Raw genomic sequence first — 20,567 nt, 5'->3', positions numbered from 1 at the left:
CATGTTCCAACACGTGTTTTTTTATGTTCTACTTGTCCAGTTAAAGGTCTACCCAGCATGTATTTTGGTTGGGATTTCTGATCAATCACTTTGTATCAGCCTAACCACTACAACTATCCTCTAGCCATGGACCTTTATTACGCTCTCTGAGCGAATTGTACGACCCTGGTGTCTAAACTGACCTTTATGGACCTCAAACCAAATGGGCGAAGTTCCTCATAGTTCCTCAACGATAGCTCCAATCTTTCAGGGGTCTTCTACATTCTACTACCTTCTACTGTGTGCCTGGGCTCTGTGTATACTAGTATCTATTGTTAGGTCTTTATTACTACTTGTACACTGCTATTTTAATGCTTATATATCAACACTAAATAAATGGTTTGATTGATCATTTCAAACTTTTTCGTTATTTACTTCATAATTTGTTGAAATAATTTGGACTATTTATTTACTGTATTTTAGTTAAACTGTTTATTAAGTAATATATATGGGTGATTGAACATATTATTTTTTATCAGACTTATTAAAAAAAAAGATATATATATATATATATATATATATATATATATATATATATAATACTTAAGACGTGTGTGTGTATATATATATATATATATTATATATATATAAAGATATATATATATATATATATATATATATATATAAAATACTTAAGACGTGTGTGTGTGTATATATATATATATATATATATACACACACACACGCATATATATATAATGCGTGTGTGTGTGTATATATATATATATATATACACACACACACGTCTTAAGTATTTTCTATTATCTTGTGCAGTGCAAATGTAACAGAATCGATTTCCCCCTGTGCTTAATGAAGGAACCAGAATGTGGATTCGAATCTGAATCATATTGGCTCGGAAGCCCCGCCCACAGTATGTGCGCTGTTGACGTGCATTGGTCCGTCACGTGACCTGAGGAATGTGAACTATGCAGTAAGAGTCCAACTTTGTACTGCATTCTCAATCTGCCTACAGTGGCAGGAAAATGGAGCCTCGTTTTATCGTATTTACCAGGGCCCTCCGACACAAATAACTTCACAAGCCGTGCGACACGACCTGTAAACACAACTAGGACACGAAGTTTCCGAAGAAGGAGTCTTTTTTTTGGATTTTACCCTCGAATCAAAGTTACTCGGGTCGCCTTTTTCACATGGTGAGTTACGATCTACATTCTTCTTTTCCAATTGTGGCTCTTGCCCATTTCCCCACGCGATTGTTTTGAGTGGGTAAGAACCACTTTTTAAAGTTGTGTTAAAGAAGGAGGTTTTTTTTTTTTTAAGTTTGGTTTTTCCACCTAACCCAAGGTCTTTAGGACCACGGGGAGGTCCTTCCCATACTTCCACACTTAAGGAGGCCCCGATCCCTTATTATACATCCTTGGCCCAGGTCCGGAGCTCCTCTCGGCTGACCAAATGTTTCCCCTGCAACCATGTTATGTAATAACACTTTCCCTTCTCATTTGCTTTTTTTTGTATTAATTCGCTGAATCTTTGTTTTAGTTCATGCTGTAAATGTTTTATCATGCCTGCTTATGAACACGTTGCTGTTTTGTGGCATAGGCGACATGAAATGTTAAACAAATATATTGGATACGTTTTAGATGATAAAAATAAGGAAAAAATAAACAACGCACGCAAATTGCGAATATATAAAACATGCTAATACCCTTTCATTTGTTATGTTTATATGTACATTTCAGTTTAGTCCAATGTTCAGTGGAATGCAAAACAAACAGATTTGTTTTAATATAACCTTTGCCCACACGTTGATAAATGACACAAACCTATATTCAGATATTATTCTGAAAACAATTAGATAACGTTGACTGTTTGACTCTCCTTTCAGATAGATATGTGCTTTAGTTACATTGGTGAGACACATTCATACTTTGATCAAGCAGGGAACCGTGGCCTCTGCTGTTGATTGGTGAGAAACCAGCAGATCTTTATAGCCCACTAGCATTACAACAAGTCTGCTCTGTTGGATGCCTCGCATTCCCTTTTATTTCCCAAGGCATTCCAAAACAATCAGTCCCATTATGCGTATGAATGCGTGTTTACATATACTATAACCTAGTTATTTGTTTTGTCAGATTCTGAATTTCTTTGCTCGGAGGCAAATCAAAAGGATTTGTCACGCAAAGAACAATGATGTGTTAAAGTCAGAAAACCATCTGCCGGTTTATTAAGTGGACCCTGTCCTCCTCCTTTGCTTGCCATCCTCTGTCCATCCAATCAGAACGAAGTATACTGAACTCTTTAAAATTCTGTTTCTTCATAAATTATGTATTTTTTTTTAAGTCTTTGGAAGTAAACCCATTAGGCATTGGACTGATTCTTTGTCCTAGTCGCAAGCATATTTCAGGATCTGGTGAAAATGCTTTAGATATTCACAGATGTTACTGGGGTGAACTTTAAGGGAACTTGGATAGCCTACAATCACTGGAGTAGTATTGTTCCCTTACCGACTAATATCTGGTTCACGGTCACTTATTAGATGCAGAGACAGTGGTATACGGAGTAATATAAGGGTAATAATATATTAATAATCAATGATATCATCTTGTATGCCTACACTATAGAAGCTGTATAGCAGTTGAAAGTAGCGTTGCTTGTGGATGCATATCTTGTTTACTTCTCCTTGCAATCCAGTTTATCAAAACAAATTGGATTGAACCACGATCACCCACTTCATCACGGGACTATCAGTTATGAGAGATATTGTCTTTTGTGTTCACACACACACACACACACACACACACACACACACTTGTGTTTACTTGTGCCGTGGAATGCTCTGGTCCGACCGAAGCATGGTAGGAATGGAAGCGGAGGAGGAGGTGCTAGAGGGAGGTAAGAGACATGGGGAGGGATGAGTAGCAGGAGGAGGAGGAGGAGGTGAGGAGGGAGAGATGGACGAAGTTAGGGCCCCCCAGCCTATGCGTCCTCCAGGGCAGGAGCAGATCATATTATTATTATTATCTTGTGTGTCTGAGGACGTGTCTGATCTGTAAACAGTGAGGCCTGTGTTCCTCTTCAAAATAAAAGCCCATATAGATGTTCTTATTTAGAGACCGCCTTGGGGGGTCTTTGTTGTAGTTGTACTTTGAAGTTTTACTGGTCAGAGGGCCTTCTATTGGTCTGTTTTTTTTTTTTTGGTCTGCATTATACAATTATCACTGTGATAACGGGACATTTTAAGCACATCTTTTGACTTTTGAGGAAAGTGTTTTAAGGGTCAATGTATTTTTCGTCTGGTAAAAGGAAAATTGTTACAATTTTACTATGTACTAGATATTGTGCTGGTTTTTATCAATATCCTTGACGCAAGACTCACTCAGTTATCAATATTATATTGATCTTGTGTCGTTTTCCTCTCTCTTCTTAGGCCCAGCATGGCAGCCCCGTGGCCAGGCTGCCGAAGTCCCTAAGCCACCCTCTAGCCTCTGAGAGTCATGGGGAACGTCAGCCCTGAGCAGTGCATCATGGGAAGCCTGTAGTCCCCCGACCACCACCAGTGGAGTTAGAGATCGAGGAGAACAGTACCCGCGTCGCCTCTAGATCCGCATGGACACGACCAGGAGAAAGGGGGCAAAGAGTCAAAAAGTGAAAGCAGCTCGCTAACATAGAAAGCTAACATAGAGAAAGGTCCTCAAGCACTAACGGACCCAAACACAAGGTGGCAGCGCAGTTCACGGCCTCCGGCCAACTAGCCACAGCCCGAGCCAAGAAGCCTCGGACCCTAGTCTACTTGCCACAGTCCCTAGCTGCGAACCCTACCCAACCAGCTGCCGCCCATAGGCAAATAGCCAAACTAGCCGTGGCCTGTGGCGAACCAGCCACCACCGCTCACCAACTTGCCAGCCGAGGTCCCTAACCAATTGGCCAACTGCGGCAGCGAGCAGCGGGCAGGGGGGGGGCGCGCCATGCGGCCCAAGACGTTCCCGGCGGCGCCGTACGTGGGCAACACGCGGCAGCGTCTGCAGGAGATCAAGGAGGGTCTGAAGCAGCCGGCTAAGCTGGTGAGCCAGGCCCTGCACGGGGGCAGCTCGCGGTCCGACGGCCAAGGGAAGGACACCGCCAGCCGGCAGCAGCAGCTACGGCCGCCCCAGAAGTTCAACAACTACCAGAATGCGCTGCGGGAGATCCGCAAGTCGCTCATGCCCTTCGCCAACGACTCGGGGCCCTCGTCGGGGTCGGGCCCCGCCCCCTCCGGCTCCGGGGACGTCAACCGACAGATGCTGCAGGACCTGGTGAACGCCGGCTGTGACCAGGTGTGTGTGTGTGTGTGTGTGTGTGTGTGTGTGTGTACACATGGTAATGCTTTTGTTTGGAAGAATGTACTGGAGGAAGGGAGGGCTACAATGATGTTCCATTTATGAATTGACACACGAGTAACACATACTAGTGTTACTCGTGTGTTTCCACACTACAGCCAGTTAGGCTGATGTCAGATACCTGTGCTCGGCCCACCGGGGCTTGAGCTGGTCCTAGCGCTGCACACAACCATACCTTAAGCCGTGGCTAGTTGCTCCGTAGCAGGAATGTGTTAATGAACGCTACACACAACACAGCCTCTCTGCCAAATGTGTCGCGCACAGCACCTTATGCAATCCAGGCCAGCAGCGCGAGATTGCACAACCAACTTCCCCGGAGGCGGCGCCCTCCGTCCAACACACCTCAGAGTTTTGAGTTGTTTTCTTTAGTAGCCGCTGTTGCTCATCGTCAGGTTTGTCACAGCGACGGGAGGCCGTCACCTCCTCCTGCAGAGGAAGCTTAGCCAACAGAGGAACCGGGAACCTGCTTATGCCCGGCATAACAACCAGGTGTGAGTGTGATTAGCCGTTACAAGCCGTTTAAAAAACAAAAAACAAATGGGTGTGTCCACCTAGATGAGCAACGTTTTGCTACGGTCCACTGGGTAGGCTGGTAGACTGATCTATCCGGCGCACGTCTAGGTGGACACGCCCACTTGTGATGTCAGAAGAGGCAGATTTTCAAAACGGCTTGTAACGGCTAATCACACTCACGCCTGGTGGTATAATATGGCTACCTTTTAAGGATGGAGGCTAAGGGTGTGCATGTGTATATTGGCCATGTAAGGGGAGAACCGAGAAGAGTAGGATGGGGGGTGATTCATAGACATCCTTTAAGATTCGCCAACCCTTACCTGCTGGTTAAAAATATGTCATTTAGGTTACATGCACGCACGCCTCTTGGTAAAAGTGTCTGATAAATCATACAGGCCTTAAGGTCATTAAGTGGGATGGGGTAGGGCGTTACATTCCCTACCAATCAAAACCCTTGCAGGGTATTGTCTACTATGACGTGCCTACACTATAGCCAATGTTTGATGGATATCAACTCCCATTCCTCCTATGTTGGGGCCTGCTCTGGTACAGTGACTCATCATCATGGCAGGCTCTGATAGAGCTTCATGTTGCCGGTGTCTCAATCAATGTCTGCAACGGTTGTAGGAACTACTAGCTGATGTAATGTTGCAGATTCACCCAGGCACTCTCTGTCGATAATGAGATTGTTTTTGGTTGTTTATTGATGGGATTTTCTTTTCAAATACAGAATTAGCATCAGAAAGTATCAAACAGTGCAATACATAACTTTACATTTGCGTCATAATAAAATGAAAACATAACATCTGGCTATGTACAGATAAAATTATGCAAAGAAATGGTTCTGTGGCTGTTGAATTCAGGGTTATTAATAGTTAACTGTGATCATATATTTGAATACTATATATAATAGAATATTATACTATATTTTAATACTTTCATTATAGCCTTAATAAAAAAACCCACACAACCTTGACAAAGTTCAAGTCAGACTTGGTTGGTGGTGGTTGGATAGAGCGGGATGTAGGTTCTGATTGGCTGGTTGGGGCAGAGTGGGCAGTCAATACAAACAGGAAGTGAACATTGAATAGGAACAGGGTGGGACAGTTCCTTCTGGTTGTGTCCTGTTGCCACCACACAAAACCTCTTCTGCCTTTCTCCCCGCTAGTCTGCTGTCTGTCTGTCAGCCCCGTCTGTCTGAAAGACCCATCGGTCTCAAAGGTCTTCTGTAAGCCCTGTCTGTCTGTAAGGCCTGTCTGTCTTCCTGCATGTGTGGCTGTCTCTGTATCTTCCCGACTCTGCAAAATATCTCTAAATATGTCTGTGTACTGTCTGTCTGCATATGTGTATTTATCTATACGTGTGTCTCTTTCTGCCCGACTTTCTGCCTTTGTGTCAGTCTGTGTGTCTGCCGGCCTTCCCGTCTGTGTCTGTCTGTTTGGTTATCAACCAGCGTCTTCGGTACGCTTTTGAGCTCGTCCAGGTTTAAACAAATCGCGTCAAGTCTGTCTTTTGCCGAGCACCGAGGAACTCTGGGTTATGGTGACACCTCTGAGTGATGGGCCAATGGGCTGTCACAGTGAGAGTACTCCTCCAAAGCCGTTGACCTCGTAATACCCCCATTAGCACCCATTAGACTGTCTTCAACCCCGCCAGACAGTGCCCCGACACGGCAGCCTCCCACACACCCGCTCTCCTGGATGGTAGCTGATAACCATCAGTGATTCCTGTCTGTCTCTCTTGCTCTCTCGTTCTCCGTCTGAGAGAGAGAGAGAGAGAGAGAGAGAGAGAGAGAGAGAGAGAGAGAGAGAGAGAGAGAGAGAGAGAGAGAGAGAGAGAGAGAGAGAGAGAGAGAGAGAGAGAGAGAGAGAGAGAGAGAGAGAGAGAGAGAGAGAGAGAGAGAGAGAGGGTATTTTCTTGGCGTTTTCCCAAAGTTCTTCTGTAGGCCAGGTTAGCTTGGAGGACTTCCTGTTTGCCCTGTGTGGGCTACGGTGTCCAAAGTGGGACAAGCCTGCCCTCCGGGGCTAGCAGGCGTTTATGTAACGCTGAGGCCCCATGTGCACACGCCGCGCGTACATGTGAGTGCACGTGGAGCCCTGGTATGCTGGGGCATATGACAAGGCATTCCTCTGTGCACCATGCAAGAGTTGGCTATGGTTTTACTACCTGGGCTGGGCTACACGTCTGTCTCAATTAAACACTGTTTATAAGGACTGTAGCTGAGAAAGAGGAGGTTTATGGGGACCCTGGATAGACTATGGGGGGGGGGGGGGGGTTATGGGTAGATGATGAAGCATGGCTAGATGGATGTTTGGTTGGAGGATAGATAGATGGATGGATGAAGGTTGGATAGAGATATTTGAAGGATCGATAGATGAGGATTGATGGACAGGGTGGGTTGAAGAATGAGCAATGACGATCCTGTTCCTCTCTCTGTCTCTGTCAATCTCTCTCTGTCTCCCTGTCTCTCTCTCTCTCTCTGTGTGAGAGAGAGAGAGAGAGAGAGAGAGAGAGAGAGAGGGAATCTCCAGATGTCTTTGGTTTGCAGGGTCCGAAGGAATGCACTTCAAAACTGGGTCAAAGTGAAAATGAAAAGAAAAGATAAAACACTCACTGTTTGTCTCGCTTTCCCCCCTCTCTTTTTGTCTCTCCCATTCCCTTTCAATAATACATAATATACCCTTCTCTCTGTCTCTTACGTGTTATACTGTCTAGATCTAGTTGTGTCTCTACTAGTTGTCTTTTACTTACATTTCTCATCCATCATTTCAGATGTTTCATTCTCCATCTCACACCACATGATAGTCTTGCTATTATTGGATTGATTAATGAGCTCTGGGCGTCCGAGACATACTTTGCATGATGGCGAGAGCGAGAGAGCGCTAGAGCCAGAGAGAGAGCGCTAGAGCCAGAGAGAGAGAGCGAGAGAGAGAGTACAATTTAAACAAACTGGCTTGGCAGTGGTGCAAAATGAATCGGGTCCTTCCGTGGTAGAAAGTGCATGTCAGGAAATAACGTGGCATGTGAGTGAATTCTCCCCATAAAAATCCAACACTGGCCTTCACGTGACCGATGTGCACGTAAGAGGTGTGCTTGTCTTGTGGGGACGAGCTTAGAGGAATAGGTTTTCTGAGGTTGTGTGAATTAAACAGAGGATTTATTCAAATGGAAGCCCCATAAGTCCCAAAAGTGAGAGATGGAGAGATCGGATAAGGGAGAGAGAGAGAGAGAAAGGCAGAGATACAATAAGGGAGAGAGAGAGATCAGGGGAAAATGATAGGAGAGAGACGGATTGAGGGAGAGAGATTAGGTTATATGGGAGAGAGAGGGGCATGTAGGATGAGGAAGATAAAGAGATAGGATAATGGAGAGCGTCCAGATTACCAAATTGTTGGCATTCCTTCTTTCTTGGAGGTTGGAATGTTGCGGAGGAACATCTGTCGCCATGGCAGCCGGGGTCAGGGTTTGGAACGCGCCACCAAGACTGTCCACGCCGACCCCACCCACACACACACACACACACCGACACACACATACGCAAGAACACACGCGCGCGCACACACACACACACACACACACACACACACACACACACACACACACACACACACACACACACACACACACACACACACACACACACACACACACACACACACACACACACACACACACACACTGACTGAGGAAGTGTGTAGGGAAGTGTGGGTGTGTCGCTGGTCTCCACTATTTCAACCCTTCCCTGAATTCCTCCGATACTTCAACTGTACACACACACACACACACACACACACACACGGTGTGTTCTGGGCTGACAGCTGAATGTGTTCATGAATGTGTGCTGTGTGCTTAAAGTTGTGCTTGTTGTTCGACAGTTTCCTCCCTGTAAATGGAAACGCCTTGCTGTGGCTGTGGAAACTGGCCCGACCGGACCCAAAATGGCTGCACACCACATGCTGGGGTTTCAGTAACGCTGTGAAATCAGAGCTTATACACCAACCTAGGACACGTTTGGGGTTTCTTTCCCCCTGTGTGGATCTGATGGAAGAGCAAGGCACTAACACTGCCAGGGGTTAGGGGTTCCATTCCCTGTTGTATCTCAGTCGGAAGAGCGACACCTACTACTCAGGACTTAGGCGTCTATTCCTCGTTGAGCTAAAACATGACACAAAGCTCACGTTCTTCCAGTGGAATGAAGCCGTCAAATCCGAGAGCGGGGAGCCGGGTGCTATAAATAGCAGCTCAGCTCCCCCCTCTCGGAAAACTTTAAATTGAAAGCTTTCCACGGGTTCCTATGGAAAAGAAAACGGCTGTACAGGTTCAGGTATGATGGGTGACTGGGTGTAGTAGCAGGTTGTGGCCGTTGGGGATGCTGTGATGTGAGCGGTAGTGCTTTGGTTCGGCCAGTGGGGGCTCCATTGCGCCGCATGTCTGGGCAGTGAGCTCATGTGACAACCGGGGGGATTTCCTAATCTAGGTGTGGATCACTATGTAGAGAGAAACCTCCTCGTCCATGCACAGTGCCTCGCTGTTACTTCACACTTTCGCTGTCCAGTCTGTGCATTTTTCTCCAACTGAATTCGGTTGCATTGAATCAGGGTTACAATGAAAACATAACGTAGCATAGCATAGCATTATTTTCTACACATCTGCATTTTAAAAAATGGTATTGTGCTGTAATGTTATGTAGCCACAAAGACACACAGAAATGTAACTGAACTCAATTTGACTCACCGTTTTAACACTCACTTTTGATTTATCTTATAAAATAAAATAAATGTGATTCCCATCATTTAAAGCACTCTGAATAACCTTTTATGGTTGAAGGGTGCCTGATAAATATATTTACTTTGCCCTGCCTGGCAAAATTGCAAAACATTGCCAAACATGGTTTTGTTACGTCCAACAATATAAGAACGCAACTGTCGAAATGACTGGCATTGTTGAATAATATCCAATAATGTATACCTAAAGGTGTGTCTGTTTTTGTGTGTGGGGCAAGTGATTGAGGTCAAAGGTTATGGGAGAACTACTCAACTTGTATGCTGCATACCCAGCTGTGTGTGTGTGTGTGTGTGTGTGTGTGTGTGTGTGTGTGTGTGTGTGTGTGTGTGTGTGTGTGTGTGTGTGTGTGTGTGTGTGTGTGTGTGTGTGTGTGTGTTGTTCATTGGAAGTCCCTGGCACTTGACCTCACATTCAGAGGATGCAGGTGCAGCCTGCAGTGCTGTGTGTGTGAGAGAGAGACCGTTTGCTGAACAGGGTGGTAAATGAACCCATGCTGGGCCTGTGTATTTTAGTCTTCATTGTTTAACTTTAACTTGGTTCATGAACTCTGTTTGAGTTCCGATTTTACTTTTTGAATGTATTTATATCAGTGGTGTCAACAGATTAAAATATTTAATCGCGATTAATCACATTAATGTCATGTCATGTTAACTCGCAATTAATCACACGTTTTTATCTATTCTAAATGTCCCTTGATTTCTTCTTGTCCCATTATCTTTTTCTTATTTTAAATACTCTTATCAACGTGAAAAAGTGGATCGGCTTGCTTTGTGCAAATGCTTTTTTTTTTTTGAAAACAACATTGGCATATACTGTAGTGTTAAATTTCACACTAACATTCTCAATTGGAGCAGCAGTCATTCATAATCTCTCACACAATGTAACACCGTCCATCAATAATAACAAAAAAACGAGAACGTTAATCTTGCGATAAAAAAATTGACGCTGTTAAAATGCGTTTGCGTTAATGCTGTTAATAACGCGTTTAACTGACAGCACTCATTTATATGCATACATGTATTGTGAGTGTTTTTGTCGTATTTGACTGTACATTTATTTAACCGCTGCAATGTCACCTCGTGTGTGCAGGAGATGGCTGTGCGCGCTCTAAAGCAAACGGGCAGCAGGAACATCGAGGCTGCGCTGGACTACATCAGTAAGATGGGCTACCTGGACCCCCGCACAGAGCTCATAGTCAGGGTCATCAAACAGACCTCCCCAGGTACACACACACACACACATGCACACACGCACACACGCACACATGCACACACACACACACACACACACACACGCACAGGCACGCACGCACACATGCACATGCACACGCACACATGCACACATGCACACATGCACACATGCACACATGCACACATGCACACACGCACATGCGCACACACGCACACACACACACTAGTTACTCTAGTGTGGACCTCAATCTTGTGAAAATTGACCAAGCAAGGCCTAGTGTGGATCTGGACATATTTATACAAACTTCATTTTCTAGTGGCAACATTATTAATAATAATAGTATTATTATTATTAGTATTATTATGATAACATGATCATAACAATATTTGATTGTGCGTTATTATAATATCTGGTGATCCTCCAGGTAAAGGGGGAATGCAGAGCTCCATGGACCACCGGCCCCCCATGGAGGGATCGGGGGAGGTGGTGCCCATGCCCCCTTACCACCAGATGGGGGCCCCCATGTACGAGGGCCCAGCGTCGTACGGCCCCGAGGGGGACCTGCCCCGGCCCTACATGGGCGCCCAGCCCGTCATGAACTACATGATGCCCCCCTCCCCACAGGGCCCCATGGGTCGGCCCCCCAGCATGGGCTCCTACCCCTCCGCCATGCCCGGCCCAAACCCTCCGGGCGGCGGCGGCCTATACCCCCCCGGGGCCCCGCAGAAGGGCTACCCCGGGGCCCTCGAGCAACACGGCAACATGATCAGCTACAACATCCCCGGCCAGCCGCTGCAGCTCGCGCCCCCGCCGGCGGGGGGCCCCGGGCCGGGCCCCCACTACGACTACGGCCACCCGCGGCCCCACATGATGGAGCAGGGCGGGTACGGGGTGAAGCGCAGCGCGTCCTTCCAGAACAAGATGGCCCCGCCCGATGGCTACGTGGGCATGCAGGGGAAGGGCCTGTACCTGCCCGCCCACGCCCACCCCCGCCAGCCCAGCCCCACGTCCCACCAGGTGCACATCATGTCCCGCTCCCCGGGGGCCGGCCCCTCCGTCCTGGGGCCCGACTTCCCCGACCTCCCCCCGGGCCTGATGACCCCGTCCCGGGCCAGCCTCAACCTGGACCTCTATGACCACCACTGGGGGTCGGAGGGGGCCCCGCCTCCCAGGCAGCCCCAGTCCCAGGGCCCCTTCAGAGGGGAGGTCCGGGTCCCCAGCAGGACCAATTCGTTCAACAGCCGCTCGGCCGGCCCCATCACCGCCCGGCCCCCCATGGCCCCTCCCCCCAGTGACCCCTCCCTCGGGCCCCCCAACACCATCACCGCCGTCACCTCGCCGCCCATCCAGCAGCCCGTCAAGAGCATCCGCGTGATGCGCCCGGAGCCCAAGACGGCCGTGGGGCCCTGCCACCCCGCCTGGATGGTGGCCCAGGGGCCCGAGGGGGGCGAGGCCCTGGGCTACGTCCCCGAGGAGTCGTACTCCCTGGAGCCCGCCCAGGACACCCCCCGCTGCCCGCCGCCGCCCTACCCCAAGACCCTGGACGGGCCGGGGGCCATGTGCGGCCCCGTGGAGCAGCTCCCCGCCTCCAGGGGGGCCGTGCATGGCGGGGGCGCGGGCAGCGGGGGCAGCGGTGGGAAGGCGGAGGAGAGCCACGGCAAGGAGAAGGCCAAGGCGGGCAAGGCGGAGAAGGGGCTCAAGGACAAGAAGCAGATCCAGACGTCGCCGGTGCCGGTGAGGAAGAACGGCCGGGACGAAGAGAAGAGGGAGTCCCGCATCAAGAGCTACTCCCCCTTCGCCTTCAAGTTCTACATGGAGCAGCACATCGAGAACGTGATGAAGACCTACCAGCAGAAGCTGAATCGACGCCTGCAGCTGGAGCAGGAGATGTCCAAGGTCAGAATGCACGCTAGCACATGTATACGAAATACATGTAATATATACTTACTTAATGTATCAAGGTCCACACTACACACTTCATGTGAGTGGTATGTACTGCATACTAGTACACACCTACACTCGGTACATACCCCACTACTCACAGACTAATGGAGGTCAAAAAAGGTAATGAATGCCGAGGGAACATTCCCCGAAGGGTTGAACCTTGACCCGTGTGAGTTCCCCAGGTTCATATTTGCCTGATCTTGCGCTAATTCATTAGTCTGTCGACTGCCCTGCTGAGGCGGTTCAAACAGAGAGCCCCCAGTGCACAGAGAACTCCTTTAAATCTCCCAACTATGTGAGGTTGACAGGCTCGGGTCAGGTCAGAGATTAGCATCGTGAGCGTTTAAAACTCGTCTGGTATTTCAATTATGGCTTATGTTTAAATCGATATTTTCAAGAATGTTTCTTTCAAGAATGTTTTGGTTTGATATTTGTCATGAATTCAAATAGTAAAGTTATAAGCCAAGTTCCAATGTTTCCGAGACAGAGATAATACTACCACAAAGCGCTTCAAAAGCTACAACAGAACTGTAGTACAGCCTAGTGGTCAGTGGGTTGACGACGTTGTTTGACGTTGTATGGCGATTAATGACGTTGCATTCATTCTAAACAGTTGTGGATTTGGGAACCATTTCTCGAAATCGCAGAGAATCGCTATTCCCGAGTGTACCGACGGTTTCCTCCACCCTTATCGGCACAACTCCTTAAAGCCCTACCCCCATCCTGTATCCGCAGGCCGGCCTGTCGGAGGCTGAGCAGGAGCAGATGAGGAAGATGCTGAACCAGAAGGAGTCCAACTACAACCGTCTCAGGCGAGCCAAGATGGACAAGTCGATGTTTGTGAAGATCAAGACCCTGGGCATCGGCGCGTTCGGGGAGGTGTGTCTGACCCGCAAGGTGGACACCAGCGCCCTGTACGCCATGAAGACGCTGCGCAAGAAGGACGTGCTCAACCGGAACCAGGTAGCCAACGTGCATTCATGGATGTGGTTATTTGTGTAATGTAAGAGCTTAAAAGCTGATAAAGATATTTGATTATGTGTTTTCCCATTGTGAAAAGTTATTTAAAATGGTTTGAAAGGCCTTGAAAGTCCATTTTACGACTCGAAAACGACTTCATGATATTATTATTTATTACCATTACGATTTGCAGCAACTGTGGCTACAAACAAAAGTAAGATTCACCTGGTGAAACTACTACCAAATGTGGTGCTGTGGTCACTCAGACATTTATGTAGAAAATAATCTATAAAATATACACAAATATAAGAAGTTGGGGTTGCAGACAAAAAGGTTGTGAACCACTGATGATTGATGCATGTTGTTATGTATGTGAAGGGAAATCATCCAACTGTTTTGAGGACTTTCTAAAAAGGCCTGAAGGAAACCATTCAAACATAATGTCCCGTGATAATGCTAATAACTGTTGGTGAATTCAATATAGAAGTTAATACCTAAACCTAAAAGAATATGAAAAAAAATACTATGGCTAAGGAAACACTAAATACAAACGATTGTTATTTGTATTTAGTTATTAGTTATTTGTATTTAGTTACTCTTTTCCATTGTGATACGAGACACTTGGGCTCCTGAGGTAAGAGCTCGTAGCACCGAGCGGTAAAACATCCAGCGGGACTGAAACGTGCGCTGGGGGTCGGCAGGTCGCGCACGTGAAGGCGGAGCGGGACATCCTGGCGGAGGCGGACAACGAGTGGGTGGTGCGCCTGTACTACTCCTTCCAGGACCGCGACAGCCTGTACTTCGTCATGGACTACATCCCCGGCGGGGACATGATGAGCCTGCTCATCCGCATGGGCGTCTTCCCCGAGGCGCTGGCGCGCTTCTACGTGGCGGAGCTGACGCTGGCCATCGAGAGCGTGCACAAGATGGGCTTCATCCACCGCGACATCAAGCCCGACAACATCCTCATCGACCTCGACGGGCACATCAAGCTCACCGACTTCGGCCTGTGCACGGGCTTCCGCTGGACGCACAACTCCAAGTACTACCAGAAAGGTGAGCTGGTCCGTGGGCGTGGTCCCCCGAGAGAGGGAGGAGGTGGGGGGCTCCGTGGGCGGGGTTCCCCGAGAGGGAGGAGGAGGGCTCCGTGGGCGTGGTCCCCCGAGAGGGAGGTGGAGGGCTCCGTGGGCGTGGTCCCCAAGAGAGGGAGGTGGAGGGCTCCGTGGGCGTGGCCCCCCAAGAGGGAGGAGGAGGGGTTTAAATCCTTCAGTATCTGCTAGGGCTGGGCGATTAATCGAATTTTGATCGTGATTTTGATTTCAGAGTGAAACGATCACCAAACGAATATAATCGAGTTGAAACGATTTTAAAAAAAAAGAAAAGATATATATATATATCTTTTTTTTAATAGAAATTGCAGAACAGCTGGATTCATATCTGGACTTTATTTTCTATTTGACCATTCTGTGTATATTTTTAAGGGGAAATTTCAAGGTTCTCATTTACAAAGTGTTTTTTTTTTGGAGAGAAATTATGAATAAATGAAAAAAATAATCGTTTGAATAATCGAGATTTCAATATTGACCAAAATAATCGTGATTATGATTATTTTTCCATAATGGAGCAGCCCTAGTATCTGCCCGGTCCAGTGATGAAACGGGGTCTTCGTAGACATCGTGATGCCTCCTAACACGGTGCCCTGTGGTTCTCCAGGAAGTCACGTGCGGCAGGACAGCATGGAGCCCAGTGACTTCTGGGACGACGTGTCCAACTGTCGCTGTGGCGACCGCCTCATGACCCTGGAGCAGCGGTCGACGCGGCAACACCAGCGGTGCCTCGCCCACTCGTTGGTGGGCACGCCCAACTACATCGCTCCGGAGGTCCTGCTGCGCAAAGGTGGGTGGCGGGGGGGTGGTGGGGGGGGTTTCTCAGAGAAACATCATGCCACACATTACTGTTCCTGTAGTGTAGCTGTTGTATTCCCGAATTATTACAGCTGTATACCTGTATTATGTATTATGTTGTTTTCCTATATCCTACATACAACTGTCGTTAAGTGTGTGTGTGTGTGTGTGTGTGTGTGTGCGTGTGCGTGTGCGTGTAGGTTACACCCAGCTGTGTGACTGGTGGAGTGTGGGCGTCATCCTGTTTGAGATGCTGGTGGGCCAGCCGCCGTTCCTCGCCCCCACTCCCACAGAGACCCAGATCAAGGTCAGTCAAACACCACACCTATAAAACGTACTCTGACGTCCTGTGATGTAGTCTAATCTTGATATAGTGTGATGTGATCTGGATATCGTGTCACGTTGTCTAAAGCTGATGTAGAGTAATGTAATCTTTATGTCACGTGATGTAGTCTAATCTTCATGAAGTGTAATGTAATCTTAATGTCATACTATATGTCATACTATAGTCTTATCTTGACATAGTGTAAGTAATCTTGATGTATTGTATTGTAATCATGCTCTACCAGATTTGGTGAGTAGTGATTTCTCAGCATTTCTTTTTGAGGTGCGGTGAGTTTTTTCCTTCCCATTTGGAGGGCCTAGTATTAAGGCCATGTTTAGGGTGAGGGTCATGAGGCTATGTGTTAGAAGATCTGGATCAATGTTGGCCTGGGAAGCCCTTTGAGAAAATGCCTGTGTATCGCTCTTGTTAACAGGGGCAGAACTGCGGTCGAGAGCTATACAAATGCATTTTACAAACAAATCATAGACGACCGTTTTGCCATGGTGACGATCTGATGTTGTTAACGCAGTCGCTCGGCATCAGTGCCCTGCTGTGTATCTAATAAGTATCTGTGTATCTAATAAGTCATCTGCTGTGTATCTAATAAGTCAGCTTTATTGTCAATTACAACAAATGTCAAAAGAGAAAGACAAATAGAAGAACCGACATTTTGTTCATCTCAGGCCTGCGGCGCATTAAGTATGAAATAAAATTGGTAAATGAAATAAAATAAGAATAAGTAATATTTTCAATTAATAAATTCTCAATAGCGCAAAATGGTCTCTATAGTGCAAAGTAGGCAAAACAATAAACAAGAAAGAAACTGTGACACTCACCTCACCTGTCCTGTGGCCACACCCCCCCCCCCCTCCTCCGCCAGGTGATCAACTGGGAGAGCACGCTGCAGGTGCCGCCGCAGGTCAAGCTCAACCCGGAGTCCGTCGACATCATCGCCCGGCTCTGCTGCTCGGCGGAGGAGCGCCTGGGCGGCAACGGCGCCGGCGAGATCAAAGCCCACCCCTTCTTCCGCCAGACGGACTTCTCCGCCAACCTGCGGCAGCAGCCGGCGCCCTACCGGCCCAAGATCGCCCACCCCATGGACACCTCCAACTTCGACCCGGTGGAGGAGGAGGGCGGGCCGGGCGCGTGGAGCGACAGCGGCGACAGCGGCGCCCGGGCCTGGGAGGCGCTCTGCCTGCCGCACGGGAAGCACCCCGAGCACGCCTTCTACGAGTTCACCTTCCGGCGCTTCTTCGACGACAACGGCTGCCCCTTCCGCTACCCCAAGCCCCCCGACGCCGCCGCCGCCCAGGCCCCGCCCAGCGACCGGCCGGCCAATCGCACGGGCCCGGGGGAGAGGGGAGAACACGAGGAGGAGGAGGAGGAGGAGGGGGAGGAGGATGACGAGGACGAGGATGATGATGATGAAGACGACGATGATGAGGACGACGAGGATGACGAGGATGAAGACGATGAGGAGGAGGAAGGGGAGGGCTGTGAGCCGGTGTATGTGTAGAGGCCAACTTTGATTGGCCGCCCGGTTTGGTGGGCGTCTCTTATAATCAATCGGCACCTTGCTCATCTGCCAATGCGTTTCCGCGAGGCGTGCGTGCGTGCGCACGTGTGTGTGTGTTCCTATCTGTATATGTAAGTGCACAGCTGGGAGACATGAATTGTTGTGTTTTAAAAACACACAGTGTGTTGCTTTGAGTGACCTGAGGTCAAACTCTATGTAGTTTTGACCGAGGGGGGGGGGGGGGGCGAAGGGAGCAGGAATGGAGGGACAGGTGTGGCATCCTTCTCCCTTGCCCCCACTTTCCCACACAGGAAGTAGATGGACTGGAGCTTCCTGCCCTGCCAGATTTAATCCTGGACTCGAATGGGCGAACACTCTGCATGCTGAGAAACTAGACCACCAAGGTTTCCATGGCAGCGCAACATAAGCTACAAAAACAAACGGTTGCATTTCACAAACACACACACACACATTTGTGTTTTTGGGGCTTTTATTTCGAAACGCAGAGGGTGTGAACAGGTATGGGAGTGGAGAGTGGTTGCGGGTCGTGACTGTTATGGAAGTGTGGGGAGGTTCGTTAACGGATCTTTTCAGATTGGCATTTCTCTCACGCTTTTGTCACAGTAGAACCAACTGGACATTTCCGTGTGGTGAGAGTGAGCAGGTACATCTTGCCTCGTTCCTTAAAAGCTTTCATGCCATTTGTTCATTTCCAAGGTCAATATTATCCAAGGATGGAAAAAGAAAAATCGTAGATGGTTAAAAAAAAGCCAAAAAGTGTTTGTTGCTGAAGCTTAAAGACTGAGGCCGGTTCTCTCCACGTGGTGACAGATTGTGCGCTTTGTTTATGCTTCTGTTGTTTGGCTAAGAAGACAAAGACGGTTACACTACGTTACTTTCCTCAGAGTCTACCTTACGATGAACAACTTAACTCAGTGGATCCTGTGACCAAGTCCTGACAGTGCTTCTTCTGCCAGGAAACACACACACACACACACACACACACACACACACACACACACACACACACACACACACACACAGTATTATGTAAAAATATGCGAAGATCAATCAAAACATACACACACTATAAGTCCACAGGTCTCCATGGCATCGAGGGAGGTCATGTGACAGGAATTGAGGAGGCGGTCTTAAAAGCAACATGTGAGACGTATAACTATGTGCAATACAGAAAAAACCTTTCACTTAATATCCTCCTTAACGTCAAGTACTGAGCGCGTTATGTACAAACATATTAGTTTATATAAATATTATTGTTTTCCTTTCAGTTACAATGTTCACCATGCTGCTTATTATTATGGTTAAAATGTTATTTACGATATTATAATTGTTATCATGATTACATTTATACCAATGTATTTTTTTTTATTTGTGCTTGAGGGTGAGTTTGTTTATGTGTGCTGGGTGTGGGGTGTGATTCAGGGAGGGTGGAGCCACATGTGTTTCTAGTTGTCTGTTGAGGTGAGTTTGTTCAGAACATCTGTGGTGGATTGACTCCTCCCCCCCCCCACTGCGATCTGGCGGGTCCTGGCCGCAGGGGGGGGGGGGGCGGAGCCAGGAGGACAGCGAGATGGAGGAATGGCTAGATGGATGGATGGATGGATGGAGAGAAAGATCGGAATCGTTAGAAGTGGCAGCAGAAAGATGTCTGACACAGGGATGTTTCAATAAACTGAACTTAAATTAACGCAAAAAATATATATTCACTTCCTATCTCTCGGCCACAACCACATATATAGTGACCATGCCCAAGCATAACTTGGCCGGTGAATCGGACAGGGAGAGGAATTGTTGGGGACATTCATGCAGATTCCCTCCCCCGGTGTTTTTCAACTAGAAAGGACCACGTCGTGCCATGTTGTTCACCACCACCCCAAACATCTCCGTTGCCTCCTGACAATCAGCACACTACTCAAACTCAAACACAGCAGTTTCCAACAGTATTCTGTAACCATGGAAACCCCTCCGGTGGCGTGGACGGTTGAACTTAATGGTCAGGAAGATGGTTAACCCCGAGCGTTGTTTGTTTCGCCTGGCAGTGTATTGAAAGGTATTTTATTATTTTCCTGTTTTGGTTATTTGTTTTTATCATTTCTTATGTGCCTTCTATGTTGGGCAGACCAACATACACCGCCATCCTATTTCAAAACGTGTATTTATCCGTTGAACGCAGATATTCACGGTAACACCCGGCTGTTACATATAGTCTGCTCCAGGGGGGGAAGAGTTGGAGGTGGCACAGAGTGCCTTGCTCAAAGGGCATCCTTAAGGGCTAGAGGGTTGCCAATATGTTACTCTCCTCACTAGCTCCGCCCACTCCCTGCCTCGCCCTATCACAGAGGTCACCTGAGAACCTGAGCAATTGGAAATGTTTTGGCGATGTTTCAGCTTTCTCAAAGTTGGAGAATGACGACCGACAATCTTTGACTCAGATCAATCTGAATGTTAGCGAGGTGTGTCCAGCTTCACGTTGTGGTGTTCTTCTTCGTGTATCATACAAGTTGTTTCTCCCTGAGTTTATATTTATACAGATATACATATTTTTTGTATCTTCGCGTTTTTTTGGGGTTTTAAATTTGCCTGTGCTAATGTTAACGTGTCTACGCAGTATTATCGATGATGTGATTTGGTCAACTATCTCTTTTTTACATGTATATGTATTAATTGAGGATTTGTAAAAAAAAAAAAAAAAATGCTTTCACTGTCTCAATGTGTAAAATATATGTATAAATTAAATTAACCAAATTTGACTTGTGGTCATTTCTTGCTTTTGCCCCAACACTTCTGCATATTTGTTAATTTAAAATATCTGCTTATTTTTATGAACAAACATTTTAGTTGAATAATAAAGATGCCAACATATTATCTAATGCTTATATAAAATAATTTTGGGGGGGGTAAAACCTTGACCTGCAAATACCTTTGCAGAATTTGACCCCCCCCCCTTAACTTGATTTTATGCATACTTTTTACATTTTCGTATGCACATTTTTATCCCTCTCCATACATCCGGTATTCATATAGGAATACTAGTA

The 20,567-nt window shown here is 47.4% G+C and overlaps 1 protein-coding gene across 1 annotated transcript; it reads left to right on the top strand.

Moving 5' to 3' along the window:
* The first annotated feature begins 997 nt into the window (after window positions 1–997).
* lats2 (large tumor suppressor kinase 2) lies at window positions 998–20,228 on the top strand. The gene is made up of 9 exons (XM_084478098.1): window positions 998–1,190; window positions 3,425–4,310; window positions 10,761–10,893; window positions 11,287–12,758; window positions 13,542–13,769; window positions 14,468–14,822; window positions 15,480–15,662; window positions 15,871–15,977; window positions 16,876–20,228. Exons 2-9 carry the CDS (start codon window positions 3,963–3,965, stop codon window positions 17,509–17,511), a joined length of 3,462 nt encoding a protein of 1,153 aa, XP_084334224.1. The 5' UTR covers window positions 998–1,190; window positions 3,425–3,962; the 3' UTR covers window positions 17,512–20,228.
* The last annotated feature ends 339 nt before the right edge of the window (window positions 20,229–20,567 follow it).

This window comes from Micromesistius poutassou (assembly GCF_964030765.1).
Source record: "Micromesistius poutassou genome assembly, chromosome: 14".
Taxonomy (NCBI): Eukaryota; Metazoa; Chordata; class Actinopteri; order Gadiformes; family Gadidae; genus Micromesistius; species Micromesistius poutassou.
Note: the sequence above shows the minus strand (reverse complement) of the source record. Positions and strands in the feature narration are given on the sequence as shown.

Bases quoted from the DNA above. Each gene is read 5' to 3' on its own strand.
- lats2 (XM_084478098.1), top strand. From the start codon at position 3,963: ATGCGGCCCAAGACGTTCCCGGCGGCGCCGTACGTGGGCAACACGCGG. The intron at 4,311-10,760 runs GTGTGTGTGTGT...TCGTGTGTGCAG, and splicing joins TGAACGCCGGCTGTGACCAG to GAGATGGCTGTGCGCGCTCT. The intron at 10,894-11,286 runs GTACACACACAC...GTGATCCTCCAG, and splicing joins CATCAAACAGACCTCCCCAG to GTAAAGGGGGAATGCAGAGC.